The sequence below is a fragment of the Petaurus breviceps genome, unplaced genomic scaffold (genome assembly GCF_028583685.1).
Source record: "Petaurus breviceps papuanus isolate PSGF00001 unplaced genomic scaffold, PetGlider_PUasm1.0 174, whole genome shotgun sequence".
Classification (NCBI taxonomy): domain Eukaryota; kingdom Metazoa; phylum Chordata; class Mammalia; order Diprotodontia; family Petauridae; genus Petaurus; species Petaurus breviceps.
The window spans coordinates 68,329,652-68,342,124 of NW_027185761.1; the positions used below are offsets into that span (position 1 = coordinate 68,329,652).

At 43.8% G+C, this 12,473-nt stretch overlaps 3 protein-coding genes across 3 annotated transcripts in view; 2 read left to right on the forward strand and 1 right to left on the reverse strand.

Moving 5' to 3' along the window:
• Positions 1–12,473, reverse strand: part of CACNA1D (calcium voltage-gated channel subunit alpha1 D) — a 368,515-nt gene that overhangs the window by 117,325 nt on the left and 238,717 nt on the right. Inside the window, exons 15-19 of the mRNA XM_069084375.1 lie at positions 9,438–9,558; positions 3,580–3,694; positions 2,891–2,960; positions 2,163–2,229; positions 852–996 (exon numbers count right to left, since the gene is read on the reverse strand). Of these exons, the coding sequence (XP_068940476.1) occupies positions 852–996; positions 2,163–2,229; positions 2,891–2,960; positions 3,580–3,694; positions 9,438–9,558 (518 nt within the window). The remainder of the gene's footprint in view (positions 1–851; positions 997–2,162; positions 2,230–2,890; positions 2,961–3,579; positions 3,695–9,437; positions 9,559–12,473) is intronic.
• The window catches only part of TKT (transketolase), a 495,005-nt gene that overhangs the window by 8,310 nt on the left and 474,222 nt on the right, over positions 1–12,473 (forward strand). The gene's annotated exons all lie outside the window — the stretch shown is intronic.
• On the forward strand, positions 7,319–8,147 carry LOC138158465 (protein MIX23-like). Its single transcript, XM_069084550.1, has 2 exons — positions 7,319–7,403; positions 7,506–8,147. Exons 1-2 carry the CDS (start codon positions 7,353–7,355, stop codon positions 7,887–7,889), a joined length of 435 nt encoding a protein of 144 aa, XP_068940651.1. The 5' UTR covers positions 7,319–7,352; the 3' UTR covers positions 7,890–8,147.

Genomic DNA, 12,473 nt, shown 5'->3' on the forward strand with positions numbered 1-12,473 from the left:
AAGCATTGGAGATACAACGAAAGGCAAAATCATGGTCCCTACCTCCACGGAGATCAAATTTAGTGGAGGAAAACATGCACGCGGCTATGTGCGTACAAGCACGCGGCTATGTGCGTACAAGCCACAGAGTGCAAACGAAAGCGAATCTCAGAGGGGAAAGCACTGAGCTGGGACAGAGAGGAGGAAAGAGGCCAGGGAAAGGGCTCCCGCAAAACATAACGATCAGTAATACCAACTAGCATGTACACAGCGCCTACTAGGTGTCAGCCCTGTGCTAAAAGGGGGGGTGGAGGCAGGCAGAGCAGCCTGCCATGAAGCTGGATCTCCTGACTCCAGGCCCAGTCTCTGTCCATGGTGCCACCCAGCTGGCAGAGTGAGAGCGTGCACTGGAGGCAGCCAGAGAAGCCAGGAAGGGAGATAAGAAGGGAGAGCACCCCAGGCATTGGGCACAGCCAGTGAAAGGTCACAAAGGGTCATCTGGGAGGTGCACCAAGTCAGGCAGCGTTTGCTGGAGTTTGGGAGTGTGAGTGTTTGCCTATGGGGAGTGTAAGAAGTCTGGAAGGACAGAAAAGGATCCTGTTTTACAGGGCTTTAAATGCCAAGCAGAGGCTCTTTTACAGATGAGGAAACTGAGCCACAGATCCCGGTTTGCCCAGGATCAAGCAGGCAGTACAGAGTGGAGCTGGACCTCAGATCCAGGTCCTCTGACTAGAGTCCAGCATCCCTGAAGGCTGAGCTAATGCCTCCTCACCAGAACAGGGCAGCCATTTCTCCTGTGACTTTTGCCTAACTTCCAACACTGGCTTATAAGTAAGGCTGTGAAATGAAGACACCAAAGAAGGTATATTTACGGATTTGTTTTGCTAAAAATGAAGAAAGCACTCCCTTCAGGAATGGGGATGATCTTCTCCTTCATATTTAACTCTGAGATTCTACGAGGGCGTGGACCAGCAGGGACCTCTGGCTCATCTTCTTCTTCCTCTTCCTCTTCACCTACTTTGAATAAAAATGTCTTTATAGGCATGAAATAAAACATTACATTTTCAATCAAAATAATAATGAAGACAAATCTGAAACTTAAAACACATATGCATGTAACACACCAAAACCCTTACATTCATCCTTACTACACATCATGAATACTTCCTAGGCCATGGAGGGAAAGAAGGAAAATATTTGGGTATAAAAACAAGGCCCCTTGAGAACATTTTAGCCTCTCATTCTATAACATTGACTGCATGCAGCTGGAGCCTGCTTATTACCAATCCCTTTTTTTCCAAGGAGAAGCTGGGGATAGGGACACTCCTCCCCTGGGCTACAACAAAAGTCAATAGTGGGAATCCCAGAGGTCTCTGCGGTTGTGCACCTCCCAAGGTCCCCACAGGGTAGATAAAGTCCCACTCTAGTGATTCCACATGGAATGATAATGCTGGCTTCTGAAAGGCTATTCCCACAAAGTGGGGGAGAGCTCCTGCTGGACCTACACTGCTGGCCAGGCAGGGGGACAGGGCCTCATGTCCTGGCTGAGCCCCACTTTAGCTCGGGGGGAAAGGCTATTTCCCAGGAGACTGACCACCAGGTGTTGCCTCCCCCCCCCTTTGCCTCTGTACTAAGCAGAAGGCTCCTGTCCTACACTGGCGGAAGGAGCGCCCTAACAATGAAAGTGTATCTTTCAAAGAATCTGATTGGACTGACCAAGAGTCTCACTTTTCCACTTAGAGGCAAGAGAAAACAAGAAGAAAGCCACACTGGAAGGCTAATGATGAGAAGGGTCAGGATCTCAAGCAGATGCTGCCTTTACCACTGCTCTGAGTCAAGTCCTGTGGTCAAACACAGACTGCTCTCTGGTCATGCAGGTGACAACCCCATCCAACACCAAAGGGCACACATGCTAGGTGCTTCCCCAGTAAGAACCAGTCCACCCTTACTGGCCACTTGCAGGATGGCTGACCCAAACCAAGACTGAGGCCTGGGGCCAAGGAAAAGAGGGAAGTTAACTGGTCCCTAAGGGGAATGAAGCCAATAGCACCACACTATCCAGATGATATAAATGGTCACAGAAAATGGAATATCCACAGTAAATCTGAGTGTTTCCTCAGGAATCTGCCTGAACCTTAGGGTTGACAAAGTAAAGCCATGCATCTCTGTGGCCAGCACCATACCTGGGACATCACAAGGTGGGTAGGGGTCCTTGTCTTCATCCTCTCCTCTGTAATCATCGATTATAACCTGCAGCAATGGAAGAAGGTCTAGCATGAGGAGGAGCAGCTCTATTTTAAATGCATATCATAGAACAACCATATGTCCTGTCTGACCTGGCTGAGAGGGAACACATTTCCCTGAAGACAGAAAGACAGGAAAGGGATAATACTCTCCAGTAATCTCTGCACCCGTAACAAAAGAGGAAGAGATGTAGCTCCGTAAAGTCATGCTCAACTGGAGTGATTAAGGATTTGCTTCAAGTGACCAAATGAAAAGGAAGAAACTCTCTAGAATGACTGACTGCACTTGCTGCATAAAGCCATGTGATCCCACATGCATCTTCTTGGGAGACATCAGGCATTAGTGAGTGCTTCTCATCTCCCATGCTTTCCTCAAGCTGCTGAGGCTCTGGCTCCATGATGAGCTAACTCTAGGCTGGCAATCCTTCCCTCATTCCTTCAGAGTGACTATGACCAGTTCTATAACCCAATCCCAGGTGCCATGGAAGCCACAGTCAGTCACACAGTCTCCTGCACGCCCTGACTTATCAAGGCCTCAACCATGGACAGTGGCAGTCTGATAAATAGCACCCACTGTACATGGATACTGACTACCTAAAGGCCCTGTGAGCCAGCAACAGCACATCCCGTCATTAATGGAATGGAAAGGAACACTCTGGAACAAACACCTTGTGATCACTGTTGGCCATTGGGTTCACTTCCGGCTTGTCATTCTTTTTATTCTCCAGACTCTCTTTTCTACAGAGAACACAAACAAATGTCAAAAAGCAAGTTGCTACATGTAGAGACAGGGTTTGATTGGAAACATTTACTATGAAAAAATAACATTCCTTCACCCAAGAATTTTCCACTAGTGTGTATGTGCTAGATTCATTAAGGAGATGTTATTGAAATTCCTATCCCAAAGACAAATGTCACTGATCAGATCATTTATTTTATGATACTAAAACAAACTGCATCAATTCTTTAAACACGAGAATATTTCAAATCCCAGTCTAAAGCTTGGAGGCATGGAACCAAAATGTTTGACTTCAGTTTAAGAATTGTCTTTCTTAGTCCTGTTTGGCAATTATGTCAAACAATTGAAGCAAACACTCTTGGAACTCAGTACACTGCAGGGCCAGTGACAGGGGTCTATCACTTCAAGGTAACTGGGCTTTTCCCATGGCTCATGCCAAATGCTCACATCTCCTGAGCTTTTAGTCAAGATTCGGGGGCAGTTCTTGGAGGTCAACTATTCTAACCCCAACTTTGGCAGATGAGGAAACAAGCCCACAGAGCCTGGGGCATTAGTCAGATTCACCCAGATCAGCCGCCTCTCCCCTGGACCTAAAGTTCTAGGCTTGACTCCATTTACCTGGCAGTCTTCTTTCTTTCCTTTTCCTCTGCTTCTTCTTTCTGGGCAGTATTCAAACTTTCAGCATCAGCCAAGTTGTCCACAGCAATGGCCAAGAAAACATTTAACAGAATATCTAATCCAAATCATCTTAAGGATATAACGTACTCTTTCAATTTAGCTCTATTGTGGTCATTGTAGAAACCAGCAATGACAAAAGCATGTCAGCTCTGTTCCCAGGCAGGTGTCACATCTGATAACTAGACATGGTACTTACTGTATGGCTCTGGAAAGTTAGAGAAGCCACAATAATATAGAAAAAGAGACAAAAAGGGCGGCTAGGTGGTGCAGTGAATAGACCACTGGCCCTGGAGTCAGGAGGACCTGAGTTCAAATCTGGCCTCAGACACTTAACACTTTACTAGCCACGTAAGTTTGGGTAAATCATCTGACCCCAATTGCCCTGCCTTCCCCCCTCCAAAAAGAAAAAGAGACAAAATGTTGATCGGATATTAACCTTTTTTTGGACTGAGTCTGTGACTTCAACAGTGAAGAACCTTCCCCTACTATGGTGGGCAGGCAAATGCTCCATAGCCTTTGGTTTTCTGTCTGTGACACCAGGAGGTCAAGGGACGCCCACAGTGTGTGGCAAGGGCACGGCCCAAAGCTGGGTCTCCCTGGATCTTGGGCCAAGGGCACAGTCCAAGGCTGGGTCTCCCTAGATCTTGGGCCAAGCGTATGGCCCAAGGCTGGGTCTCCTGGATCTTGGGCCAAGGGCGTGGCCCAAGGCTGGGTCTTCCTGAATCTTGGGCCAGCTTTCTTTCTGATATGTTTCACCGCCCATAGAAAGGTAAATGAGCAGCCACACTAGCACAAAGGGTGGGCTGCTAGCATGGTCTTTGATCTGCTATTCTAAAGGAAGAACAGCTTGAAAGGGGTTAACAATCTTACTTTAATTAACAGAAAGGTAACTCCAGATAAGTAGAAATAAGTGAGTATCCAAGAAAGAACACCACAGACAAAGTAATACAACCACCTCCACACACCACCAGATCGGGAGAACACCAACATCTGAGTAGTGGGGGGGGTGGGGACTCTTAACAAATGGCTACTCAGACTCCCCTCCAGGGAATCAAAGGTCCTTGTCACGAGCAAGCCCCCAAAGTAAAACACCAACCTCCAAGTATATATAATTTTCAACCAATAGGCTCTGAGCCAGAAGGCACTACCACCTTCATGACTCAGTGCCTAATTAGCTTAGTACCAAAAGATGTGAAAGCCTTCTTACAAGCAAGCCCCATTGTAAGCAAGTTTCCCCCTAAGGAAGCTCCTCCCTAGGCAGCAAGTACTTCCCCCAATGTGCTCTATATGTCTCAGCATGTGTTATAGCTGTGAAAGCAGCAAGACATCTGTGACTGAAATACCTGTGTACCTTTAGAACTGGGAACACGGTTCCTGTTCTAAGGGAAAAGTGGACACATGTGGTCACATAAGCCTATTAATAGACAGGGAAGATCTTCCTATTCCATTAATATTACAAAAGGCCACACAAGAATTGAGAATGTCCCTTTGGAAATATATGTGTGCATAAAAATACATATAGAAACATATATGTTTTATATACATATATGAAATATAAATCATACACACATCTAAGATGTGACTATTTAGTAACATGATTGCTTAGTAGACATGGTCAGGATGTAGACAGATGGTCACAGAATACCACCTTTCTAAGTTACATTCCAGAAGGCTATCTACTTATTTTATGGAGGGGCCATGTCTACTGTTCACAACTATAAATCCTATTTGGAAACCACAAGTGAGCAAGCTTGGGCACTCTTCTGAAAGGCATCTGTAGTGTGCTCCAAGTTTTCTCCTTTAGAGGTGCAAGTGATTTCCAGAACAAGTCAAAAGTTAAAAAGTCTAATCCAGTGAACAAGGGACACCCAACTGTGGCCACTTTTCTCTTTCCCTTCTTTTTAAGATAGCCTGATGGATAGGAACAAGATGGCTTTTTCTAGAAAAGCTCATAAATTGGCATTGAAGGCAATTTTAAAATCATAGTTTCTACTTTTCTGAGAAATGACAACCTCTTTAGAATAGGCACATAGGCCTCTCCTAAGAAGGGACACTAGGGCATGGTAAAGGCAGCTCTCAAATGTCCCCCTTCTCTGCTTCCTCCATATCCTCTCTGCTCGTCTCTAAAGTGGAGGTAAAGGAGCAGTAGGAGGCATGGGAAATACCTAAGGCAAAGACATGGAGATGAGAGCGCAGTGTGTGAGGAGCAGAGAGAAGGCAAGTTTGGCTGGACCGCCGAGTGCAGGATGGGAAGGGATGTACAAAAGGAAGGAAAGATAGATTGGGCACAGTCTGTAAAGGGCTGGAAGAGGTATCTGTGTGCGTGTTCTCTCTCTTCCTAGAGCACAAGCTCTTCAGGCACGCGTCATTGCACTTTTTTGTCTTTGGATCTGGCACTGCCCCCTGGCATGTAGTAGACAATGCACTGAAATGCTATTATGTGACACAGACAGTCTGTATGCCACATTTCTGCACATGACCCATCTGATTGCTGCAGATAACTCTTATATGTTCTATGTGTCATTTGTTACAAGAGGCTTGTGTTTTTTTATTTTGAGACTAGCTACATGAACTATATTGACTATGTTTTCTATTAATTTCTTTAATTATCGCTAAGTTTTGTATGCTGTGCTACATGTGTAAAGATCTGTTGGTGGATCCCAGCATGATCTGCACTAGAGAAACATGTAGGGCATCCCTTAGCAGAGTGCTGGGCATCTAGTTAAAGGTTTAATAACTGCTTGTTGACTTGACATAATCTGTCCCATTATTATGGCAAAAATCTTTCTGATTTTGAGTTCAGAGGCACGTCAGCATGAATGTGTAAAACACCTGACCTGCAGAATGCTCTGTGCCATTCACTGCATCCCAGGCCATCACCAGTCATCTTGGACTTCAATGACTGCGAGAGAGTGAGGCTGACCACTTTGTACAACTCTGCTTCATTTCCATCCAATTCCTGAGCGAGTCAAGATATCACCCTGTGATATCACTGGTCCTCTCAAAAGATGAAGGCCAAATCACATCCATGGGACTCTCCTAAGAAGGGCTTCAGACAAGATTCCAGGAGAAGCAATTTCCATACATTCACGCATTCCTCTGCAGCATGTCCCAAGCTTCCAAGGAGCTTCCTCCACACTTCATCTCTCCCACTTTTCTCTTTTCCTCCCAAGGCTCAGCTCAGGTGTTACCTTCTCCAGGAGGCCTCCCCTCCCTCACCTCTTCAGAGGAAAGTGACCCACAAATCCTGGAGTCTTTGTCTAGTCACTTCTTTGTTCTCATCATTCCTTACACAGGGAATGTTCTTCTCTGGACTTATAGCAAAACACTCATACCCTCATGCCCAGAAGAAGGCCAATTTCGTAGGGCTTGGATGATGGCATTTTGGCCTGGGATTCTTGGGGCCTAGTAAAGTGCCTGATGATGTACATTGGTTGACTTTGTGCAATCATTCTTGAAGCACGCATGGTGGAGTGGAAGAAGTTCCTGCTTTGCAATAAGAGGACCTGAATTCAGATCCCAGCTCTCTCACTAATTGATCTTGTCACCTTGGACAAGTTACTTGTTTTCTCAATACCCCCATGCATAAAATAGAAACAAAGAAGGAAACTAATGACCTCAGAGGCCTGTTTCTAGGGTTCCAGGAAATGTGTGAAGAACATTTTATAAGATGCAAACTGCTACATAAAAACATCCCATTAGGCCTGTCCAATATGTCGGCACCCACTGGAGGTGTGAATTGTGAGGAGATCGCTGAGTTCCAGGCCCAGTCCTCTATCCACTGAGCTATCTACATGTCTAATGGGTAGCTTAGCAACTGTCCAATGGTTCTTTCAATGCCTGAGGACACAGTTCATCTGGGACAGGAATTACTCAAGGTGATGAGGACGATTGATGACAGAATAGTACATGAATTAAACACTACGGTTCCAACAGCTTCCTTTGCAGGAAAAATTGATGCCAGCAAAACCTGTAAACAACTTTATGAGTCTTTGATGGAAGCTCATGCCAGCAGGGAAAAAGTAATAAAAAACTGCATAGCTCAGACATCAGTGGTAGTAAAGACCCTTCACGAACAGAGAGAGAAGGATTTGAATGATTTAACATTATTAAAGCAAATTAGAAAAGAGCAGACAAAGTTAAAATGGATGCAGTCAGAACTGAATGTTGAAGAAGTAGTAAATGACCGAAGCTGGAAGGTATTTAATGAACACTGCAGAGTTCACTTCAAACCTCCAAAGAAGGAATAAAGAAAGAAAGATATTTCTAAAGGAGATAGTCATATCCTAAGAGCTGAGCAAGACAGACACAGGAAGGGCAGGATGCTTAGAAGGATGATTTCTGAGCCAACAGACCAAGACCTTTTGTTGATTTCAAGGCCCACTTCGCCAAGACCTCAAGTATAAATAATTCTAATAATTATGGAGAGATCAACTGCTATTTTATACTGAATCTGTGAAAAAATGTTTTGTAACTATTAAAATAATTTTCAGACGGAGGAAAAAAAACATCCCATTATTTTTACTACAATTCCTTGAGCAAGTAAACCATATTTTAATATTTATTTTGACTTTTAAAAAGTCTTTTGTATGGCTTCACACAAAAGTTTATTTAAAAATATTGACTTGCTGTGGGATTGGGAGGACTATTTTGTCCTGGATAGGAAACTTGCTCAGACAGGAAATAAAAGGAAGGTTTAAACAGTGAGCAGTCAATATTGGGACTAATTTTTATTGCATATTTATTAACAAGTTACAGGAGAAAAGCCCATGATTGAAACTTTCAAGCTATCAAATGATAGCCACCTGGCAGGTAATCTCAAGCATGGGCCAGTGTAAGGGAATGCATTTAGAAGACAATCATCCCAACTCTACTTAGGAAATAATGGCTCTCAAGCTGTCAGCTACAACCCAGGAAAAGAAACACTGTGGATGATTCTTGTCCTGTGCATCACAGTAGCCCTTTAAAGATGTCAAGAAAGTGTTAGGCCTCATCAAGAGAAATATCAAATACAGAAAACCATCCTTGAACAAAATTAGGATTTATGTGTACTGGAGACTAGTCCACAGTTCTGGTCCCCGTTGTGCAAGAAATGCATGATTGGGCTATAGAAAATCCAGAGGAAGGTAACTAAAATGATCCAGAAAATGGAGGAAATTTTTGGTAGGATAGTCCTTATTTGAACTGACTTCAACCAGGAAAGATAAAGGTTGAGAGAGGTAGGATTAAATTTAGAAGGTCATTGTGGATAAGAAGAAAGGGAATACATAGTTTTTCATCAAATCTCAAAATAGTAAAACTCAAGGGTACCTCTTGAAGTTGGAAAGGGGTTTGGTTTTAGAATATAGAGAAGGATATTTGATATAGCCATTGTAGGGACTTAAAATTCATCACCAAAATAGGAATTATGGGATTCAGGAAGGACTAAGATAGACTTGAGAATGAACCTCATTGGAGTTCTCTGTAATATCAAACTTGGGTTGAGGTTATAGTGAACAACTATACCCTTCTACAAACATCTTTTAATGTCTCTGCTTGCCATAGAACATGGGCTAGGGAGACACTGCTGGTCTTGCCCAAGTGGCACATGGCATGGGTCTTGTTCCTCTACCACTGCTCATACCAAGGCAGCTTTAATTCTGAACATCTACTGGGAATAGATAACTACATCCTTAATAAAATGGAATCAAAATGAATAAAGGACTTCCCAAAACAATGTGAAAGAGCTGATCAAAGTCATGAACTATAAATATACCATCACAACCCTACAATTGCTTTTTGCCATCAGTGAAGGATACAATTACCACAAATAAAGAGGATGATGAAGTATATACAGACTATCATTCCTGAAGAAGATGGGCCCCCATAAGCCATAATTCCATCATACATGACGGCATTCCAGTCTTCACCTGTAAGAATCTAAGATGCAAATGTTAGTTGTCACTGATAGAAGAGGACCAAGATCTATTTTATTATTTTACAAATATTTTGACTCCTAAAGTTATTCACAGACTATGTGAACAAGCCCAAACCTTTTCCATTATGTTTTATATTACATGAATCCATCCAATGCATACAGTTGATGTAAAAAGGAAACAGATTCAACTCTACACACTTTGTCATATAGTGTATTCCCAATGCCCCTCACATATATTTATAGAACCCTAACAGGCATAGACTACATTACTCACAATTTCAAATTCACTCTCCTCTCACTCAGAATCCTTAGGGCTAAATCAACACATCATAAAATGAATTCAGATAAAGGTCGACAGTGATAAAACAAAATCTCTGATCTCTACTGGTTCCTTCTCTTCCACTCAGCTGACAAACTTTACCAGATGAAGAGATGCTATTTTAGTTTCTTACTACAGCTTACTATTTAGATGACCCCTTGTTAAAGCATCTTCTAAGCATGAGAGAGGTTATGATCTGTACCCATACCAATGTAATCACAAGTGGGTTAAATATTGACTTTATTTAGATTATCACAGGTCAAAACTAAGAGAAAATAGGGAATGGTCAACAAAGAATTTTAATTAAAACATGAAAGCATGACCCACAGTGGAGACAGTATATATCTTTAGGGTACAAGTGCTTGAGAGCCATTAGAAACATCATTGCTAACACTCAGGCAAGCTTGTGCAAGTCTGACAGCATATAGCCTTTGGGCTGACAGGTCTTTTAAGCTAACCTATAAGGCTTAGCCAAAGGGATTTTGCTTAGATTATGTTAATAAAGTAGCTTTATGGGGCGGCTAAATGGTGCAGTGAATAGAGCACTGGCCCTGGAGTCAGGAGGACCTAAGTTCAAATCTAGCCTCAGACATTTAACACTTACTAGCCGTGTGATCTTGGGTAAGTCATTTAACCCCAATTGCCCTGCCCTCCCACCTCCAAAAAGCAAAAAAAAAAAAAGAGTAGTTTTAAAGAGCTCCCAAGGATCACCTTATCGAGCCTCCTTCCCCATACACCAGGGCAGCGAGGTGGCATGATGGACAGAGCGCTGGGCCTGGAGACAGGAGGACTCATCCTCCCGAGTTCAAATCTGGCCTCAGACACGTACTAGCTGTGTGACCCTGGGCAAGCCACTCAACCCTGTTTACCTCAGTTTCCTCATCTGTAAAATAAGGTGGAGAAGGAAATGGCAAACCACTCCAGGATCTTTGCCAAGAAACCCCGAATGGGATCATGAAGAGCTGGAAATGACTGGACGACATCTCCCAATACACCTTCCCATATTTATTCAAACTCAAGAAAAATAATTTTTCTGTGAGCAGTGGATTCTTCTCTCCAAAGCCAAGATGCCTTTCTGAATAGTATCAATTACTTTATAAGAATCACAGGATGTGCAGTTCAAAGGACCCTACTACTAAAAGTCAATTTTCTATCCAAACTGTAGGACTGTTATCGATAACGTGTTTGACAAATGGTGACCCAGCCTCTGATTTAATCCTCTAGTGGCAGGAAGTTAATTCCCTCTGGAAACAATTCATTCGGTTTTTGGACAACTCTAATCATTGAGATTAATCTAACTGTTAATATTAAATGAAAACTTGTATCTCCCTAACTTCATAGGATCAGATGATCATAAATCTGAAGTTGGAAGAGGCCTCAAAGCCCATCTAAGTCCAGCCTTTTCTTTTTACAGATAGGGAAACTGAGGCCAGGGTAGGGGCCATGACTTGCCCAAAATCACCCGTGAAGCAAAAGTCTGAATCAGGACCTGAATCTGGGTCCTTTGATTCCCAAGTCAGTAACCTTCCCCTGTACCAAGCTGCCTCTAGCCATATTCTGGCCCTTCTCTCTGTCAAAGTCCTCAGGGAGCTTGGAACTCATGGCCACACTTCCCAGACAACTCTCCAATCCGCTCCTCATCAGGCTCAGAATCAGATATGCACAAGTCATATCACTGAGAAGCAACATGGCCAAGGAGACAGAGAGCTGGTGGAAGAGTCTGACACATACTAAGTGGCCTGACCCTGGGCACGTCACTGCCTCTCTCGCTGCATCTGGCAGTTCTCTAAGACAATGGCAACACCCATGCCAAGTGACTGGTGGAGAGAGCTTCTTCATTGGTAATCCTCTACACCAAGGAAATCAGAGGTTTGCCCCCCTGTGACAGATGAGAATCTGAAATAATAGAGCTCATGAAAACTCACTGAGCTAGTGAGCTTCCCAAAGAGCCATCTGATTGGCCATGTTGTGGCAAATACATGGGAAGCACAGGGGAACAGATTTTGGGAGAATACATGAACACTTCTTAGCAATCAGAATCATCCCATGTTGAAGCACTGCCTTGTGAGGGGAAGAGCTCTCCTTCCTGATAGAGAGTGGACAGCCCCTGTCAGGGATCTTGGTGGGGCAGGGATAACTTCCAGGCCTCCTGAAGAGATGAGGCCTCGGGCCCCTCCAGTTCTGAGGTCCTCTGATTATACAGCCATCCAACTGCAAAAGATCTCAACTGTCTTCTAAGCACATCTATTTGATTTTTACAAATGAGGAAAAAGACTTGGAGAAATGGAATTGCAAGCCTATGGCCATACAGTGAGAGAGTGGCAGAGGGAAGATGAAACCCTGATATCCAGACTTCTGGCCCCCTCTTTTCATTGCTTCCTCCCCTGATGTCAGCCTAAGGAACAGAGCAGGGTAGGGTATGGATGCAATGTAACCTGGCTTTCTAGCACAATTTGATGAATGCCACACATACTCAGCCTGCAGCTACAAAGGCCAGACAGAAAGGGAGGCACAGGAGTCTGTCACTTGCTTAGCTTAGTGTCAGAGCCACGATAAAAACAAGGCTCCTTCTCCTCCATGCCTTGTAGGCAGGTCTAA